This window comes from Melospiza georgiana, chromosome 1 (genome assembly GCF_028018845.1).
Source record: "Melospiza georgiana isolate bMelGeo1 chromosome 1, bMelGeo1.pri, whole genome shotgun sequence".
Lineage (NCBI taxonomy): Eukaryota > Metazoa > Chordata > Aves > Passeriformes > Passerellidae > Melospiza > Melospiza georgiana.
The window spans coordinates 99,819,648-99,839,971 of record NC_080430.1 but is presented as its reverse complement, the minus strand read 5'-3'; the positions used below and the strand labels follow the sequence as shown (position 1 = coordinate 99,839,971).

General features: G+C 39.4%; 1 protein-coding gene across 1 annotated transcript; it reads right to left on the bottom strand.

Annotated features, from left to right (window-relative positions):
• Positions 1–292: 292 nt before the first annotated feature.
• Positions 293–10,306, bottom strand: DSEL (dermatan sulfate epimerase like). Its single transcript, XM_058025819.1, has 2 exons — positions 10,235–10,306; positions 293–9,676 (listed from the first exon to the last, which is right to left on the bottom strand). The coding sequence occupies exon 2, from the start codon at positions 8,712–8,714 to the stop codon at positions 5,064–5,066; it is 3,651 nt and encodes a 1,216-aa protein (XP_057881802.1). The 5' UTR covers positions 8,715–9,676; positions 10,235–10,306; the 3' UTR covers positions 293–5,063.
• Between the last annotated feature and the right edge of the window lie 10,018 nt (positions 10,307–20,324).

The following is a 20,324-nucleotide window of genomic DNA, read 5'->3' as shown; positions in this document are numbered from 1 at the left end:
CAGCTGTCTAATTCCTAAAAATCTGGGTGAGAAATCACCTTTTCTGTTCTAGGAATACAGCTATTTTGCGGTCTTTCACTTAATACCAAATGTTCTTACTGTGCTTTCAGAGGCAGACAGAATCAGGTCTGGCTACCAATACTTCCTGAAAGGTAAAAATGGTTTTCATATTCCAAACAAGAATAGCAGTATTTTAAAATTTGAAATATGTATACTGGACCGCATTACGAAGTTTTGTGAGATATGAAGTGGCAAAATAATATCGACAAAGAAAGAGGAAAACACAAGCACATTGTTTTACTAACAATAGTTTTATTTTATGCAGGATGTTTCAGAAAATTTTGTTAGGACCGTGTATACACTGGAATTGCTCAGACACAGATATCTACTTAAATGTAAGACCATACACATTAAATCCAAATTCATCCTACTTCATCTGAGGCCTGTCAGTGGGCATGTAAATTAAGGGTTTCACCAATCCTGGCTTTTGAGTATTTAAAAAGATAGCAGCAATGTCTGATTTACCTTTGAGGGCAACACTCATTTTCCATTGATTCTAGGGTGACAAGACTCCTTATTTAGATGTGAAAGTTAAATTACCTAATGTGACATAGATTAATTCAGGTCATGTTCTTAAAACTCCACAATACCTTTCTCAGTAAAGGCAGTAAACAAAGTGTTGAATTTATACCACCATAAATTAAGCTTTCAGAAATTATTCTGTGTGAATGAGATCAGACTGTCTTTGTTCTCCTCCATCACAAATAACTCTCAGCACATTGCCTGCTCAAAAGATGTATAGTTTAATTTGAACCAGCATCATTTCAGCCACATGAAACAGCACTTTCCCATTATTAAGTATTTTCAGAGACAGCATGAGATTATCTGTTCACATCCCTTACGAGAATAGTGTTGATCACACACCAGCAAATGTTTCCTCACTAAAGAAAATGAGAGTCCTGACATTTGAAAATTGTGCTTTGTAGATTACTTTGAATAGATGTTTGTTTCTATACCTCCTTTTATGGGCTTATAAATTTATCAGGCAGCCTACAGCCTTTGATTAGACTTACAGAGCAATTTATATTTTTTAAATTATTAGAATACCCTTCCTTTTGCCACCAAATATCAAGAAGAATCATCTTTAATGATCACTTACAGTTTTTATTTCCTGCCATTTCTTCTGTTCTGGAATATTCAGGGTAACTAGTTGATAATAATTTTATGACAGTAGATGACAGTATTTTGTTCCTGTTGAAAGCAAGGGCACAACATTCACTGAGATCACCAAGGCATCATGCCACTTATGGTCCCATTCTGAACAGCTCACAATTTACAGATTTGATCCATAATTCATGGTCTGTATTCCACACTGAGATATGGTATTTGAGACAGTAAGTCTCCAGAAAGACTCTTCACTTGGAAAACAGCCCATTCCTCATGAGATTTAAGCAAATAAGGTTTTAGTCTGAACCAAATCTAATAATGGAGTACAGAAGAAATGAAAGCTTATGCCCTGACCATAGAACTGGAAGGATCCAGTACTTATCCTCTTGAAGAAAATTTATATGTAAATAAAAATAATTTTTATAAATTACTAAGTCACCTAAACAAGTATCACAGCTTCTAATTACAAAATATTCTAGCATATGGAACCCAACATATGGGCCACTTGCAAACGGGATGATTTTTGCAACTTACAGAAATATTGATAACATGTTTTCATCCTTTATCTTGAACTGTGCACTTCAAATGTTTTCAGGAAATGCAGCATTATGTTCCAGTTAATGTATGTTTACATTCACGAAATAAATAGTGTCTTTAATGCTAGTAATTGACTGTAGGATGGACAGGAGTTTGCTACTAATTATTCCATATTGTTTCAATGGCAAATGAAACCATTTTTACAGTTTCAGAAAAATTCTGATCCATAACTGAAGCTTTACAAATCAGTTAACAATAACTTCATAAAATCTGAAAAGCAATTTTTATTTGAATTGCATTCTAGCACTAACAGAATAGTATTACACTGTCAAATGAGTTGTGCCATATATTTTACATAACTGAGGATCTTGTGCAGAAATTAAACTCTGGATCTGACAAGTTTTCAAGCATAAATCTGATGAGGACTGAATGCCAGCTGCACACAAAAAGGGCGAAGGAACCAGCCTGACCATGATACTGACGATCAGCTCCACAGACACTGCTCTTGGAAAAAGCCTGCTGGGAGCACTAGAGGCATTTAGATGTGCTCAGAGACTACAGATTTATCCTGTTTGATAGAACTCTGAATGCCAAGACCTGTGTGCATCTCCCCAAGGCCAATGTCACTTACTTACAAAGTAAATAACTGAAATGTTTTCCTTGGTATTTACTTTTCTTATGCTTCCAAATATGATTTAGAGGCAAGAATTTAAATAAAAACTGCCTTTTTAAAAATACATTAGAATCTTAGCTGTGTCATAACTGGACAATTCAAACTAAAATACAGTATAAATAATTATCAACATTTAATAGAGGGAGAGAAAGAAAGAAAAGAAGTACTGAGACTAAGTTTTCATTAGTGTATTTATGAAAGTGTAAATGAAAGTGTCAGAACACTTTTCAACACAACGCACCTAAACAGATATTCTTTTCAAAAAGTTCAAACAATTCTCAAAGTTTATTGACAGTTTTAAACATTACTATATGGAGCAAGGGGAGGTCAGTGTTTGTATCTGTGGAGTGACCATTCTTCTTCTGAATACCAGTAACAGAAGAGAATTTTAGAGAACAACTGTATGACCACAAAATCTTACCTTCAGCTGCCCTAAAACTTCTGACAGAGAAAAGCCTTTTTATTTGTTCTGATTCTAGACTGTAAATCTTGGAAATAGAAAGTAAATGCTGAAATTTATTCTGTCAAGTACAAACTGTACAGACATCAATACTTTCTTTTAACATACAATCAAAAATGGCTGCAGAGAGAAGGCAATTTGAGAGGATGATAGTTGGAAACAAAAGTTTTACTAAAATGTCAATGTATATTAACTTGTTTAATATTTCTTTTAACATGGCACTCCACCAAGCCAAAGGTGAAATACAGGCTTGAAGGGGAAAATACAGCTACTGCTAGTAAATGACAGGTAATTTACTGTGAGTAAGACCACAAATTATCAATAGCTTTATCACAGTAGAAGCCTGTTTTGCCATACTAATGACTGTCTGTGAAAGAGGTACTTTTATCTAGGTTGCAATGAGATATCTCAAGGACATGAAATGTACTTATGGGAGGGACAAAACAGCTGGGTAGGACAGGGACATAATGGTAACACTGGCAGAAAAAGAAGAACTCCTTTATATTAAAATTCAGCAAGGGTATCTGTAATCCCTATGAAGAAACTCACTGCACTTTTGACATTGCCCAACTTACCACCCAAATAAATAACAATTACACACATATTTTAATATAATAAGCTCTGATTCCAGCTCCCACAAACCAATTGAAGCATATTTCAACACAATTCCACTTATAATAAAAAACAGATGGTCAAGGAAATAGGTCTCTTTGTGATCTGATATACACATCTGCAGACATTTACAATATGCATGCATTTCCAGAGAATGCTGAGCAAGTCAAATTGGGAAATGAGAATTTTTTTCTTAAGGGGCATGTGCAGACAAAGAATGTGATTCAAGAAAAGAATAAGCTGTGACAAAGATGCAACTATCCTATCAGGCCTATCTGTTTTCAAACAAATATCATACACAGCATCATGTTAAAGAAACACTATCAGATAACTTTGGAAATAGTTTGCTGCAGGGAAACATCACTCAAATGTGAGGTGGCTGAGGGTCAGGTGATTTTCAGATCTCTCCCCTCTCTGATCGAAGACCTGAGGTTAGCAATGGCTGTCCTTCAGAAATTCATTATACAGACAAGCACAACATCCCACGGCAACACAGGGCTAGAGATTTATTTGAGGTCCTCTAAATCTCAGATTTCATTTTATGCAGACATCAACAATAGGCCATTACCAATGGCATCACATAGCTGCACTGGTCCCAGGGTAATTATGCACAGAATTGAGCAAAGAAATGTGTTACAACAAAGGATGGAAGAGTCTCACTCAAAAAGAGAATATCCTTGCAGAACCTCTAAGACAAGAGGTATAGAATAAAAGAGTTCAAGAAGTCAGTATGTTAACAACATTCAAAATTAGGTTGAGGCAGATTAAAACTACACAAATTTAACCGCACATTTAAGGGATCTTACTAGTTTCTTGGATTTCATCCCAATTTTTTTTTCCTCCATATAATTCACTTCAGGCTCACAAAGGGTACCACATTGTCAGGAACAGAAAAATTAATATTTCTCTTTCGTGAAACATCAACCCCAAATTTAAGTACCACATTTCTGACATGCAGGAATCATATCCTAGAACAAGCTTTAATATCTGAGTCCATTCCAGTCCTGGACCTGTCTGCTCAAATTGTAAATAAGAAACTAGATTTACTTAATGTTATGTTTCCTCCCACTAAAGGGATGCTGAACAGCCCTAAATCTCAGCTTATGTTTATTTTGTACCACCATAGTGACCAGTGAGACATCGACAGAATGCATCAGTAAACTCGTCCAAGGGGGCCAATAATGACCATTGGGAACAGGACCAGTTTGACAAGTATAATTTCACATAAACCATCATATACAATCATCAGATGGTAAATACTTTCCGGAATTAACCATTTGGGCTGGTGTCAAACTGGTGAGCTGGAGGTGAAAAGCTCTCTGTTCTATTACTAATCCCCTGAGCTATAGAGGCCCCAGCTGGTGCTTCTGCAAAGGTTCACACAGCTTTTTTCAAAAGGCCACAAAAATAGTTACAATATCTTCTTAAAGTAAACAAAATCAAAACAAAAAAAACCCTTCCACAGTTTCAAGAACAGTTACATTTTTCTTAAAATAATCTCTCTGAAAGTAGCAGACTGTACACATTTTACAAGAATAAACAAACTTATCTAATATTTATCCACAAATTGGGACTCAGAGATCATTAGTGCAAATTTCTGCTGACCAGCAGCATTTATTCTATAAACTTTGGGTATCCTAAGTGGTCCATCAGTGAACAACAGATATCTTCAATCTGTCTAATCTCTTCATGGGGCATGTTTTGTTTCCAGGCATGAATGCTACTCGGTGAAATCTCCCCTTCATAGGGAATATAGAAAAGACTGGTGGAGGTGGCAAATAATATTTGGTTTAAGCTAGCAGGAGGAAGAGGAATACCAAGAAAGGCAAAAATTTTTTCAGCAGTCTTCTGAGGAAAGCTCACAATATCTTCAAACTTGACCAGCTGATAATTTGCTGGCAGCAAGTCCCTGTTTATCCTCATCGCTGCTGCTGTGTTTGCTAGCCATAAATAGGACAACACAGAAATAGCATTTGAATTAGAATTTGAAATTTCTTTTCTCAGTGATTCAAACTCAGAGGCATAGCCTTCATTTAAACTACATTTTCCTTTACCATTCTCCCCTTTAAACATTGCAGCCAAGCGTTGTGGAATATTTTTCAAGGAGTAAAGGCTTGGCTTATTTTTGTACAGCATTGAATAGACCCATGCGCGTGGGTCCCTCACTACATATAAAGCTCTCATTGATGGCCCTAAGATTTCCTGAAAGAAGGGAAGCTTTAATGTCCAGCTCCCACTGGTTAAACTAAGCACAGGTCGTGCATTAGGATAATAGACAAGGTGTCTTCTCAGTTCCCTAATATATTCAGCATCTTTTTCTTGACTTCCTCTTGCCCTGCTTCTTTGCTCTAACAGGGATTCTCTCTTTTTGGACCTTTTCTTTTTGTCTTTGCTTAATGCAGAATGCTGAGCAATTTTACTTCTGCTAGCTTCATATAAATGAATGTTTTGTAAATGCAACTTCGTGTCTTGAACTAGAGACTGGAGCCACCCTTGGATAAGACGAAAATTACCATTCTGGACATCAGAAACCTTCCATTCACATGGATCTGCAAAGGAATCAATTTCAAATTCAGTCTCAGGAATTTCAAGATAGGGTGTAGGTATCCTGATGTATAAAAAGTCACTGGTGTTGAAAAACAGCTGTTTTAAAATTTCTGCACCAGAAGTGGGAAGTGAAGTAATGATAACATCTGGCAAAACGACAGGGTTTCCTTCTAATTGTTTGGCTTTATTGCCTTTATCACGTTCTAGCCTTGCCATGTCAGTGCTCCACTTTGCACAGATGGGCTGAGTACACATGCTCCACACATCCACCAATTCAATAAGCCACAGTGTAACAACCAGGATCAGGATCCAACGCAACATTTTGCCAAAGGATATGTAAAACCGCCACTGAAAAGCCAGTATGACCAAACTGACGCCCAAAATTAACCCTGCAATTATGTTCACTTTGAATCCAAATGGGAAAACTACCCTATTATTTTTTATATCTTTTTTCACAGATTCAGTACCAAGACCAAACTTGGTCACTTTATTCCCATGAACTACTTTAGCAAAACCACCAAATCCCAAGTAATCAAACCTTGCCTTTAAATTCTGATACTCAGTCACAACAGAGATGGTATTTTCAGTGTTGTTGACACTGAGCGAAATCTGAAATCCAGATTTTGCATTATCCATGAGTCTACAGTTAGAAACATTGACATATGGGCCATAGAAAAGGTAAACAATCCTTGTAAGCGTGTTTTTCATTGGAAAGGTAACATTTACAAACTGAGTCCATCGCTTTTTGAATTCAGCAGCTTGTTCAGCCTCCTGTATCCTAGCAACAGGACTACTCCCACGATGATCAAACCAAAACATCTTGTAGTGGGCATCCCACACATCCATCATAGCTCCATTGTACTTGTTCTTAAACTTATAGGGTATGTATTTAAAATCAATGTCAAGATTATGAAAAAAGGCACTGACTGAATTAACAGGAGAGTCTTCCTCCTTCTCGATATGGTCAACCACTAACAATGTCTGAGAGTTTAAGAGCAGCAAAACGCGATACACACTTTTCAATTTCATTGCTGATGTGTAAGCAGATACCGCCTCACCACTCACAAACATCATGTCACCAGCCTGCGAGGCTGTTATAATTTCTCCAGTTGAGTCTCCAACCTCGTCACCAATCCACTTCAGCCACTGGGCACACTCACCAAGCTGTCCTTCCCAAGGCTGGTTGCACTGGCTTGTAGGAGATGGAGCAAACACCAAGACATTGTTCAGGTGGCTGAGTTTAGGTCCATAAAGAGCCTCAGATACAAACACCTGTCCATTGGGAGCAAAAGTGAAGGAGTTCTGATCGGGATGTTCATGTCCCGGATTGAAACTTCTCCACCCATCAATCCATCTGTAGGGTTGAAAGTGAACAATATCATAGACAGCACGCCCACCGAGTTTCCCAGACTTGAAGGATACAAAAGTGTTTGTCTGACTGTTTGGCAATCCAGCCCCGTAAGTAACAACTCCCCAGTTGGGAAACACATGCATTTTAGCAGTACCATAGTCAGGAGGTGGCTGAGGAGTGATTTCAGCAGCATACCATATAAATTCTGTATGTAATGTACTCCACCTCTGTGCAGTGGATGGCACCATTGGCCCATCCTTGGGTCTGTGTTTTCTAATTTGCTGTGCCAGCCAGTTACCAGCTCCATTCTTCATGATGAACTTATCCAAGAAAACCAGTTGGCTCTCAGGACCATAAAACCAGTTGTAATTAGAATCTGCAACACCCACAGTCCTCTGGAAACCTGGCAGTAGGGTGGCATAGTAAAACCAAAAGTGCATTTTTAGCCAGTTATTCTCCAAGTTGTTAATGCCGAAGTGGCGCTGGGCCAGGAAAACATACTGTGTTACTGACTTGGCTGTGTAACTCCCATAAGCTACTCCCTCATCCAGAGACCCATCCACAATATGATTGAGGAGAAACATCGTTTTCTCCATCACATCAACCACAGTGTGTTTCCAAATATTCGCCTGAGATCCTTTGTCCACTCCGGCAACTAAAGCCCCAATAAGCAGAGCAAGCATATTGGTTGCTTGGTGATTATGGAGAAGCTGCTTTCCCCAGGAACGAACCTTGGAGTACTCATACATCTCCTCGCTTACGGACCATATCTTCTCCAGGTATTTCTGCCTTCTCTCATTTTCCAGTGAATTATACAAGAAGTCAAAAGCAGTGGCAAATCCTGTCAGGGAGTGTCCGAGTGGCACTTCATCTCCAGGAGCATTCTCAACCAACCAGTTTTTGTAGCCAGCCATTCTATCCATATACTCTAGGGCAAAATCAAACGCAGCTTTATCTTCGGGGCACAGCAAACAGTAGAATGCCAGAGGGGGCAGGTTGTTGCCATAAATCTCATTCCACTTGGCCGCAAAATCAATGTGCTTGGGTGGAGGTAGGTAGTACAAAGGGTTGGACAGCATAACCATCACTGCACTTCTGATGGCTCTGAAGAGATGCAAATGGCTTGTACGAGCCTTTTGCCTCAGTGCCTGAACATCCTGAGGGTCGAAATACAAGCTTGGATGAATAACTGTTCTTTTCAGCTTCTGCTCAGCACTAAGACCTTCAAGTTGCTGTTTTTCATATTGATCTACATTTTCTATGAAAGTCACCCAATCAGAGTAATTGCTTACAGATTCTTCAAAAGTGAAGACATCAAACACCATTAATGCTAGAAATAGAGTATGCCCCGTGAACATCAGAGCCATGATCCATTAGGCAGCTCCTCTTCCCCAGACATACATTTCTTCACTAAACAGTGTTCAGATATCAAACTTTCATCCAGTTTGTTAAAAAAATAGTATCTTAAGGCATATTTTTATGAGAAAAGACCTATTGTATACTGTGCATTACAACAAAGGCTCAGACTACTTGTAATCTGAGATACAACATTGAAATGACAAGGCTCTTGAAAAATTAAATCTCAGGTGCCTTGTCTGTTCACACTTTTCTCAAATACAACACTACAAGCATAAGCACTAAAATCAGGGAAAAAGTAAAATCTCTACGATATGCATATAAAGCACAGATTGACTGCACAGTAACAGACTGAAACACTATCTCTTGGTAACTTGAAAAGCATGATCTAAAAAGGGAACTGGAGTAATATGTTTACTTTTTTAAAAAGCTTTCAATTGGACCAAATTCCACTTTTAGAGCAGACGAAAACTCCACTGATCACAGAATGATACAATTTATTCCAGCCGATGTGTTATATTTGATAAAATAGGGAATATAGAACACTTGGAAAATAGACTCCAAAATTGAAGTTACTGTCTTCAGTCGTTGCCTTTTTACAATTTCCTTACACACTCTTTCCATCTTTCTCTTTTGGGATTCATGGAGGGACAGGAAGGAAAGAAAAAAATAATAAAAAAAAATCAACATAGATCCTCTGTTAGATCCTTTCGATGAAACTGCAGTGATTTTAACCACTATTCCTCTCTGTTTGTGAAAGATGCACCTGAATTAAGAGTCATATTGACATATCTTCAAGAATTTTTAATCTTCTCTTCAGCTAGTGATGCCCAAATTTGTCCTCGATGATTCAAAAAATCCTGCTCCTTCCATTATGATGCAAAAGGAAAACATGTGAAAGAGGCAGAAAGCCAATACTTTCTTGTAAGAAGAGCAGTTTCAGGTTTCCTTTCACTTCACATGTAGGTTCTTTCTGTGGAAACAGAAACAAAAGTTCTCTGAAGCTGTGCAGATGTCAGAACATATTTAAAGTACTTTACTTGCAAACTGCTGCTAAGTTTAGAGGAAACATGAAGGAAATAAAGGAATTTTAAGGAAATCAAGAAATAAAAGAAGGAGCATTTCAAAGTTCCACAAAATTTACCCTCGATAAAAGAGCAATTCAGATTGGCTACTCAAGCTCACTTTATTTCACCATTTCCAGCGCGAACATGAGGTCTCATGGAATAAATTCCAGGTACGCTAGCAGGAGCTACTCATAGAAATAAATCTGACGCAGGCCACGGGAATTCAATTCATCACGAATTAAAACAAGAGCACACGCGTGTTTTTTTACCACGCGAGCGGCTCGGCGTGCGGAAGGGCGGCGGAAAGCAGGAAACGCGGCAGCCGGGATCGCCGAGCGGGAGCCGCGCCGCCCGCACCGCGCCCGCCAGAGGGCGCCCGCCGCCGCCGCGCCCCTGCCCGCACAACTTGCACAAGTTTCGGCGCGGAGCGCGGCGCCGCCGCCCCCGAGCCCAGCCCCTCTTACCGCGCCGCTCCCGCGGGGCTGCGAAGCTCTGTCCCGGCCGGCGCGGCCCGGGGCCTGCGGGGCCGGCCCCGGCCGGGGGCTGCGGGTGGCGGCCGCCGTGCCGGCCCCGCTCGGCTGGGCCGGGCTGCGCTGGGTTCCGGCCTCTTCCGCTCTTGCCGCTACTTTTCCACCCGGGCTGGCCGCAACTTGTGGTCCCTGCCCTCCGCCGGCGGCTCCCCGGAGTTGATGGAGAGGGAGATGCGGCGGCGAGCGCCCGGCGACGGGCGCGGGCAGCCAGGCAAACTCGCAGGGATGTCGCTCCGGAGGGGCGGGGAGGGAAGGAAGGAGGCAGGCAAGGAGGGTGGGAGAGAGGCGGAGAAGCGGCGGGGGGGTTGGCAGAGCCGCCCCCGGCGGAACGGGGATGTGCCGATCCTCCGCGCCGAGCTCGGCGGCGGGCGGGCTGCCGGTCCCGCCGTGGCTCCCCGCGGCTCTTCCCTGCGGCTGCGTGCGCTGCCCCGCTGCTCCCGGCGCCCAGCCCCGCTCCCGGCCGAGGATGGCACCGCGCCTGGGCTGCCGGCGGAGCGGAGCCGGGCTCGGCGGGAGCGCCCGGGGGCAGGGCCGGGGCCGGAGCGGGGGGACCGCCGCCGGCAGCGGCGCAGGGCTGGGGTGAGGCGAGAGACCGCAGGGACCCGGTGCAGCGGGTCCCGGTGCGGGGAGCGGGGAGCTGAGGAGGTGCGAAGGCGTTCGTGAAGAAAAGAAAAGCGGCCGCGGTGGGTCACCCCCCTGGCCCAACAGCCGCCGCCCCGCCGCGGACCGGCCCCCGCAGCTCCCGGCCAGAGCAGGGCCAGGGACGCCGGCGAGCTCGGCGGGGCTGGGCTGGGCTGGGCTGGGCTGGGCGTGAGGAGCCGCCGCTGCTGTGGGTGACAACTTTGTGGGAGCGGAATAACTCCCCAGCAGTGCCCGTGTCTCAGGGACCGCGGGGATGCGCACCTTCAGCTTCTGTTTGTGGCCGTCACACTTCTTCATTAACAGCGCTCCTGCGCTGGCTCTTCGTTTTATGCGATGTGTTAAAATGGTTCTCATTCAGTTTCAGCTGAAGGCTTCTGAAGTAAAATAGAAAGGCGTCATGAGGAGTGAAATCCTCTGCTGCTTGATGGTCACGGTCAGTGGTGCACTCAAGGGCCAGCAAAAAATGTTGGCCTGCCCCCCTGGTGCTGTGGTCTGCCCGCAAAATCCAAGATGTGTAGCACCGTTGCTGGGTTGGAATCACTTTTGGTTGATGGTGATGACTTTCAGAGCCTGATTTCGTGACCTGTTGTCTGTGACCAAGCTGTTCTTCTGTAGTCGAGTGCAGGAAACAAAAGGCTGTGAGATTTTGGGTGTGTTACCACTTACTGTGTTTATAATCTGTACTTCAAAGGATGTAGATTTTAATCAATAAGGATGTAGATTTTAATCAATAAGCATAACTTTTTCCAAGGCCTGCATTCTTCTTTTTTTTTTATTTGCCCCCATGCCTAGAAATGCTGTTGCATATTTAAGTATTGCTTAAGCTACTCAATGTGTAACTATATTAAAATGAATATATGAATATATAAAGGCCATACATTATGGATACTGATTCTGTTTCTTTGTGCTACGGAGTGCACCTCAGAAGGATTAAATTATTAAATTATGCACATTTACATTTGTGATGAACTGTGCCTGGAACCATCCTAATGTCTCAGATGTGCCCTATAGACTTGGCTTAAAAGGGAAAAATACTGATTATTGCCTGGATCATATCTTCCCATCAGAAGAAATTTGCATAATGAACAAAGATCAGCACATAATTCCCTGACCTTGAATCTTTTACAGTTGTGCCTTTTATGCTACTAGGGAAGTTATTCCAGGAGGAAAGCAAAAGGAAATGTAAAGCAACAATAGAGGCCACATTCCCCTTTAAGTCTGTAGAAACTGAGTGGAATACACTACAAATGAAAACCTTCCAAGTCTTTCCTTCTATTCTCATTGTACCCATTACATTTTTTCCCAAGGCTGGCCCATTCTGGAAGATATTAAAGTCCCAGAGAATGACTTTTCCCATAAATTGTCAGGCAATTCAGAATGAGCAGAGTATGTGTAGGACTTATGGTAGGTTAAAAGCAAGAGTAAAACTCTCCCAAGAGCTTTTCTCACTCCCTGGGACCTGTGCAGAGATCGTTATATATACAGTATTCAACTGCAGTGTGATATTTGTGGAAAAACATGAACATGATTTACTGACTTGCCCCATATATTCACAAATGGTGCCATTTAGAAAAAGTCTAATAAATAAGGCAATGACGGCATTTGTATGGCATTTCGCTTTTTCTGTGGCAGCTTTTTCACATTAACAAAGATGCACTGGCAAAATAGTTCAGACTCATTTTTTGCTAAACAAGTTTCAAAGCCAGGAGTGTCTTTAACCATGTGTATTTTCAAAAGGTTTAGGCTACTTAGTGTCTGTCATTTTCAAGCTACTTTGCTTTGAATACAACCCATCAAAAAGACCTCCAAAAAACCAAAAAGACACAAGAACTCAACCAAAAAACACCACAAAACTCAAGTTCAGGCAAAACCAAAACCCAGTAGTGGTAAAACTAGTGTTCTTTTTTTTTTTTTTTTTCTTTTTTTTCTATTGGTTGTTTTCAATAGTTAACAGAGACACAGAGTAACTATACTACAACTCAAGAACAAAACCAAAAATTTGGATACAACTGGTATCAAGGATAAACAATTAAATAAAGCAAACTTCAAAGGAGCTGGATTTAGATAATTAGAAATAGTGACTCTGCTTTGTAGCCAACTCTTTTGCTCAAAAAAAGTCTGAATTATATTGGCATTTCACCTTACCTAATAATTGCATAATGCTGTTTAAAGAGTGGTCACTAAAACAGAGTCACTTCCAGAACAACTGTTAATTGTGAAAGTAACTATTAAAAATTACCATTTATATTTTTATTTGTAGAGACACTGACCATCTGGTAACAAATTGCATTATATTATTACATTTTCAAATATACTTCAGAACTATGAATAGCTGAAAAGAAAGGTTTATAGGCTATCAGCAAGAAAAAGATACCATAACAGAGAAATAAGTTTTGAGTCATGGGAAAGTGACCCCACTGTCACATCAATTTCTTAATGCAAGAAATCATGGGTCATTGTTGTGGTGTGCTGCTCCAGGGATGGCATTCTGTGCTGATACCTAGATCAGCCATCTGAATGATCTTGAAAATGCTAGTAGTGCTTGCTATTTTCCTCAAGTACAGGCCAAGTGCTAACAGATGGAAGCGAAGAGTAGAACAGTCAGCTGGACTGCAACAAAATACTTGCCAGTGTCAAATAGAATAATAATTCAGAAGTTCATGCATGAATGAGGTGCTGCTGTCAAACATGAGACATTAATCAACATTCACTAAAAGAGCCAGGTATTTAGGAAGGATCTGGATTGAGATAATCAGGTTCCAGTGGTGGTAAACTCTTCAAACTTCTGTCCAACTCCTCAAGTAGCACCACTACATAGATTCCTAAGTTTAAAGTAGAGGTTTTATTTAAGAGGCATCACAACTTTGGGTGCGAGTTCTTGACCACTTGGAAGTCTTTCCATATTGGCAGGGCTTGGTGCTTATTTCATTACTCTACCTTACTATAGATGGAAAGATAGAATTTTCTGAATCTAAATCTGCTCAAAGACATAATTCACTGTTAATTTTCAAAACAGTCATGCACAATTCCTTCTTTTACAATAGACAAATGCAGAAATATTAGAAAATAGTGCAGAGGTGATGATGAGCCAGTTTAAAGCATTAGTCTGTTGTCAGAAGAACTCACCTTTCACAAAGAAGACATGGGTGAAATGAACTTTTTTCCTTTAAGGATGATAACCACAATCTCTCAACTCTCAAATTACCTAGTCTCTTGTCTGTTTCAGCAAACAGGATCCTTTTGTTTCAAACAAAAAGGGAATTCCTGTGAAATCATGTCACCTTTCAATAATGTAATCACAGGTAGAAATTTGAACACATAAATGAATTGTATTAGAGGGAAGAAGTTGGACCCTCTGCCACCCACGAGTAGCTCACATGTTTTATAATAAATAGGTACTGGAACAAAATATATACCACATTCTCAGAGGAAAGAATGTTTCTCCAAATTGTGTCTCTTGCTTCACTATGACACTTTTTTGCAATATCCAGGTCCTTTCCTCTTGGTATAACCCCACCTGACAGAAAAAATTACAAACTCCACATTGTGAGACCACTAGTTTTGGAGGGAGAAATCTGATGTTACTGATGAATGTGTGACAGATAAAGGGGTTGAAGGATAAAGTATATAAATAATTGATATCAAAGTTTCTGTCTTTTGGGCACCAAGTGGTTTCAGGGAAAATGGAGAGTAGAGTACATGGAAAAGAGCGTGTGGTGACACTCTTTATTTTTGTAATATACTGCTATTTTATTTAAGAGGTTTTTTTTGCATTTAGGAATGTTAACTAGATATAAGCAATAGCAACAAAACACAAAAAGGCAGGAAAGAATATCCTGGTTTTATTAACACTGAAAATTACCATGTGCAAACAAAGTACAAAAGGCAGTGACATGTTTTTCCATATTGCAAATACTCTTGTTAGTGCAGTTCTCCATCACTGTATGACTGAAGAGCTGAAAATTGTCTGATGTCACTGTCAGCAGAGAGGAGGATGGAGCAGCTGCCAAGAGCTGTGGTGCTGCACTCCTCCTCTGTCCCAGCTGTGTGCTCCTGCCAGCCCCTTTGTGTCAGAGCAGTAGGCAATCTCTTTGCTACAGAATTGGTGCTGCAGACTCAACGGGACAGCAGATTTAGGCCAGCTTAAGTGGACGCTAAACTGCCCCTTAGAAATGTCAGCTGCATGCGGGGGTAATTTTAAATCCATTTGTGAGTACCTCAGATGACGCCTATGAAGCAAATGGGACCATTTGTACTTTATTAGCATTTTAATCAAACAATCTTCAGTGGAAGTGGTTTAAAAGCATCAGCGATGACACTGTACAGTGGTGGGATCTCGAGAAGGTTCTCAGCAGTAGGTCAGAGCAGCTCAAAGCCTAATTTTTAAGGTATCAAATTCATTGGAATAATATCTGTGCAGATCTACGTCAAAGCAAATGTTTCACTATGAAAACTCATCAGCAGGCAGAGAAAGAAGATTAATGCTACAAATGTTGTATTTGTAGAAGCATTTAAGTATTCAAGGCTTGCTGATTGTGTTTTTCAACCTGCTAGATATTGACATATTAAGCACAGTATGTAGGTAAATAAATCATAACACAAAACCCAAAAGAGTGGAAGAGGAAAGACCCTCCTTTTCATTGACATGGTGGCTTGACAATCTATAAAGATCCTGGCATTTAACTCTCCACTGCCAAAGAAAATCCAAGAACACAAACCAACATAAAAACACAAAGTTTACCAGGCATTATGTTTTGAATCTCAGTGTCGTACATTCACAAGACATATGCATGATCAAATGTATGCTACAATCTGGATCAGAGAAACATTTAACATTAGAATCTTCTGAGGTAGGTAAAGTTTATATAATATTGCTGTAAATAGGATTCTACCCTTGGACTGCAGGTAGAGGTCACATATGAAGAATCAATACATGGAGGCATAACTCTCTGTTGATTTCGGTATTAAAGTAACAAGTACTGGTAACAAATCCCATTTTTTTCATTCATTTCAGCAGAGATATCTCAGCTGTAGATTTGCAATCCTAATATAAGCCCCACTGATGATCTACATGCCTTTCCACTGAATTTATAAGCTCTGTATTTGGGCCTGAGTCCCCCTACCCCATCACTGCGACTCCTTTCCCCAGCAGTTATTAATACAGTATTCTTACTCACAAGCAACCATAAATTAGAATTAGCCCAAATACATTTTTAAATATATTGTCCAGCCCATGAGGAATGTATATGAAAAATGTTCTTGCTGGACAAGCAGAACCTACAGAGGCAGCAATTAAATCATAAGACTAAAAACAAAACCTCTTATGATCTACACCATTGTCTCCAAATTATATGATTAAGGAGATACTAAATTATACATTATAATTAAAAGGTACAACTACAAATCTTAACTAAGTATATTTTTTTGTAGTTCTATTCATTATACTAATGTACAGGCTTATATTCAGCAGCTTTTGAAGCATTAGAAAACAGGAAAGCTACAGATTACAACCCATATGGGTATGCTCAGGTTGGCAGCAGTGATGAATAGTGTCTCCTGGGTTTGCTTTTTATAACTTAAACAATATTTAAGACAGATATTAAGATGATTTATGTCACAAAGAATTTAAACACTGTATTTACTTGAGCAAAGCATAGTATATTATAAGGAATGTCAGACAAAGTACCATGTATTAGTTCAGTCACTATCACAGGGAAACAGGCAAGATCTCAGGTTAAAATGGGATATCTCGGTGTGCAGCACAGCACCCTGAATTCAAATTATACTTAACCTATTCTGCCTAAATATCCTAAGTGATTTCATGTCAATAAAAGCCACATTCATCCACTTCAGTGGGATATTTTACTTTACACAGTCCTATGAGATTTAATAAAATTTCTATGAAGTACTATTTAAAAGAAAAATGTGTTTCTACAAGAATTTTAACATTGTTGAGCTAATCTGCCACTCTTGTCATATCTGGCTGGCTGTTCCTATCTCCCCCTTTTCCAAGGATTAGGTATCTATGATGAACCAGGTAAGGGGACTGGTTTTGCAAAAATTTTACCTGTCAAAATAACTACTAGTTTTCAACTAGAAAATCTCCCTCAGTTTAGTTCACCTGGCATGGAAAATAACATATCTGAAGGTAGACAGTAGTAAAGAACACATCTTTGGAGACTACTTTAAGGTAAACAATTTTGTAACTTCGTTGAATCCTTCCACTCCTAATTCTGATGTTTTTCTCTGTAGGAGGAGAGGTCTAGAATGCTAAATATTTTTAATCATCCAAGGGAACATGAAAAATTTGAGTGTCTGACATGTAAAAATGTCGATAATATATACTGTCAAACCTTTGAAGTAAGAACTCATTGTTGCAAATACTTTTCTATGTTATTGCAAAAGTTACATTCTCAGGTTCTTAGAGTCGCCAGTCAATTTTAACATTTGTTTTGCTAAATGTTAAGTAGATTGTCCCTGGGCTTCTTTGAGTCATGTCAGGAAAGCAGTGCAGAAATATTAACATCATAACAATATGCCAGTAGATCTACCAGTGACTTAGGCTGGCTTATAGACAGCACAGTGACTCTCACAACACAGAACACAGGGTTTGCATTAAATTCCTTTGAATTTCACCAAGACCATTCAAACACTAAATTGTAGGAAGTTTCCACTTTTATTGCCATTTTCCCTGCTGATATATTTTGGCCTGTAGGTTTCTTTTAATGTATCATTTCCATCTGTTATTCTAAGTGCCTTTGTTTTAAATATATATATATATATATATATATATATATATATATATATATATATATATATATTAAACTTGTTAATGCTGCCAGAGAGACCAATTATGTCTACATGACACTATGCACCTCTGCACACAGGTAACCCAAGCCAATTTTCACAAGGCTAGCTAACTGGAATAGATAACATGCTCTATAAATGATGCTGTTCCTCCTGGGATCTAAGCTGATGCATCAAAAATTTGCCTGAATATTACTTCAGGGCAGTGGATGGTTCTTAGCTGACCCATATTAAAGAGAAGACTCTTATTTAAATTTTGGAGGATAAAGTTAGGATGCAAGTTAATCAGTCTATAGATCCCTACACAGAGAGCTCACGCTGGAGGGTTTATATATTAATAGCAAGAGGAATGAAATTATCAGATAGCTGAAACCTGAAGCTTGAACTTTAATGATATATGAGTTTTACATTATTAACAGTGTTTGTAATTAAGACTGGAAAAGTTTTTCAAAGTATATGATGGATTAGCTGTAATTGGAGTCTTTAATTAAACCAAATGTACTTCTCAAAAGATATTGTCAAATTTGATGCTAAAAGAACTATCAAGAGAAATTCAGAGGTCTTAAAATATGAATTTTTCATCACATCAGACTTTCTTCTATGACATTCATTCATCTACAAAAGTGGAAAAATACAGTGGACATTTATAAAGGTCATATAAATAGGTTTCTTATAATAATAATGGCAATTTAATTGCTTTCTGTTCTGCCAACATAACTGGTTTAGGGAGCAGCTCAAGACCTCTCAGGAACACATGACAAAAAATAATTTTTCGCACTTCTGAGTGGGGGGAGGCAAGTGTGGCAGTAAAAGAAGACACAGGGGGAAGCAGTAGGGCTGAAATATGACAACAGAATTTCATGTCAGTGTTATTGCATCTTTTCTCCTGCCCTGCTTCTGCATAGCAGAAACTCTTAGCTCATACACACTGATCTCATATTAGCCAACCCTAATGTCTTTCCAGTCATGTAGCATAGCTATAGGAAGGTATAGTAATTAAAGATCTACTTAAAGAAGATAATTAAACTATGGATATTTTCTTGTCCATATCAGTTTTACTGCCTAAGCAACTGCCTCTACTTCAACTGCCTGAAGTTGGCCCTGACAGTACCAGTGATTCATTGGTCTGTCTTGGGCATATTCAGAATCCCACCTTAGTAACCATTATGAGGGCTTCCATAACAATCTGCAATCTAATTTCAACAATTCATTTGTGTCATAAAGACTTCGTTTTGTTTAGGGGGCTTTATGGAGTGACAAACTTCTATACGGAGGTGTTGTATGTCAACTGAAAATTTTTTTTTCATAATACATACAATAGGTATCCTTGGCATGTGTGATCAGTATTGTTTTGACTCACAGGACTGAAGTATTTACAGAAAGATAAATGCACTTGAGTGCTTTCTAAATAGCACTACTGAAAAGCAATAAATGTAAGAACAAAAAATATTCATCCATTTAATGTGAGATACTTGCCATTACAAATGCTTCAAAGAAAAATTCAGCAGTCAGCACATTTCCAGCATTTTTTCGTTTCCAGAAAACATGGCAGTTGATAGATTTCTTTTCTACCTAATTGTCAGCAAAACTGGAGCCTTCAGTTTCAAATATTTTTCCCCCTTTGCTTTTTTAGTTCACAAAAATCTATCTTCAGATCGTTTGTAATATATTAACAATCATAAGAGCAGCAAGCAAACATACAGACAAGGCGTGTCAAAAACCAAGACGAGTTCAATTGCATCTGCTGAACTATGCCTCTCCCACAGATATGGGATTACCTATGGCATACCTCTATAGCTTTCCCTCTTCCTCACAAATCCACATTGTTTTGCAATATGCCCAGAAAACTATCCAAGTTCCAGCTACTACAACCCAGAGCTCATCAGGCACATGACAGATAGGCACTGCAACTGCCTAGAGTTACAAAGAAATTACTGGGAATTGTTCAAAAATTTCCTGACATTTCTCTGTAGAAGTAAATGATTTATTGATATTACTGATGGGTGGGATCGAAATGTTTGAGTTAACATATCAAATCTTGTGAAACTGTGACAATAACTGAGCAAATTTCTAGTCATCTTAGCACTTATATTTCTCATGTCCTTGGCAGTTCACTTGTCAGGAGCAAAGTGCCCTACCTTCTCTTAACCTCTGATTCCTTAGCAACCTAATGAATAAGAAAATAAACTGTTTCACTCTGCTGTTAAATTAGCATGAGTGCTTTAAATATAGTAAAAAATAGCACAAACCTCTTCAAGCAGTTTTTCTATCTTTGTTCTGCCACAGAATAAGCCCCTTTTTTAGGCTTCAGCACATTAGGTTGCCTGGGAACATCAAAGAGGACAAATTAAATAAAAACATGTATTATTTCCAAAATCCAAACATGTATTACCAAAAATATCAAAAAATTGAAGGACATACCTTCAAAATATAAAGCATAGAAACATAGTCAGAAAAAAAATACCAAAAGTTGCATATTTAAATTTAAAAATTTTAATATTTCAAAGAATATTTACCTTTTGTTTTAAACTGGAAAGCTTTCATCAAACCTTGATGTATTAACATTTCTTTCTGT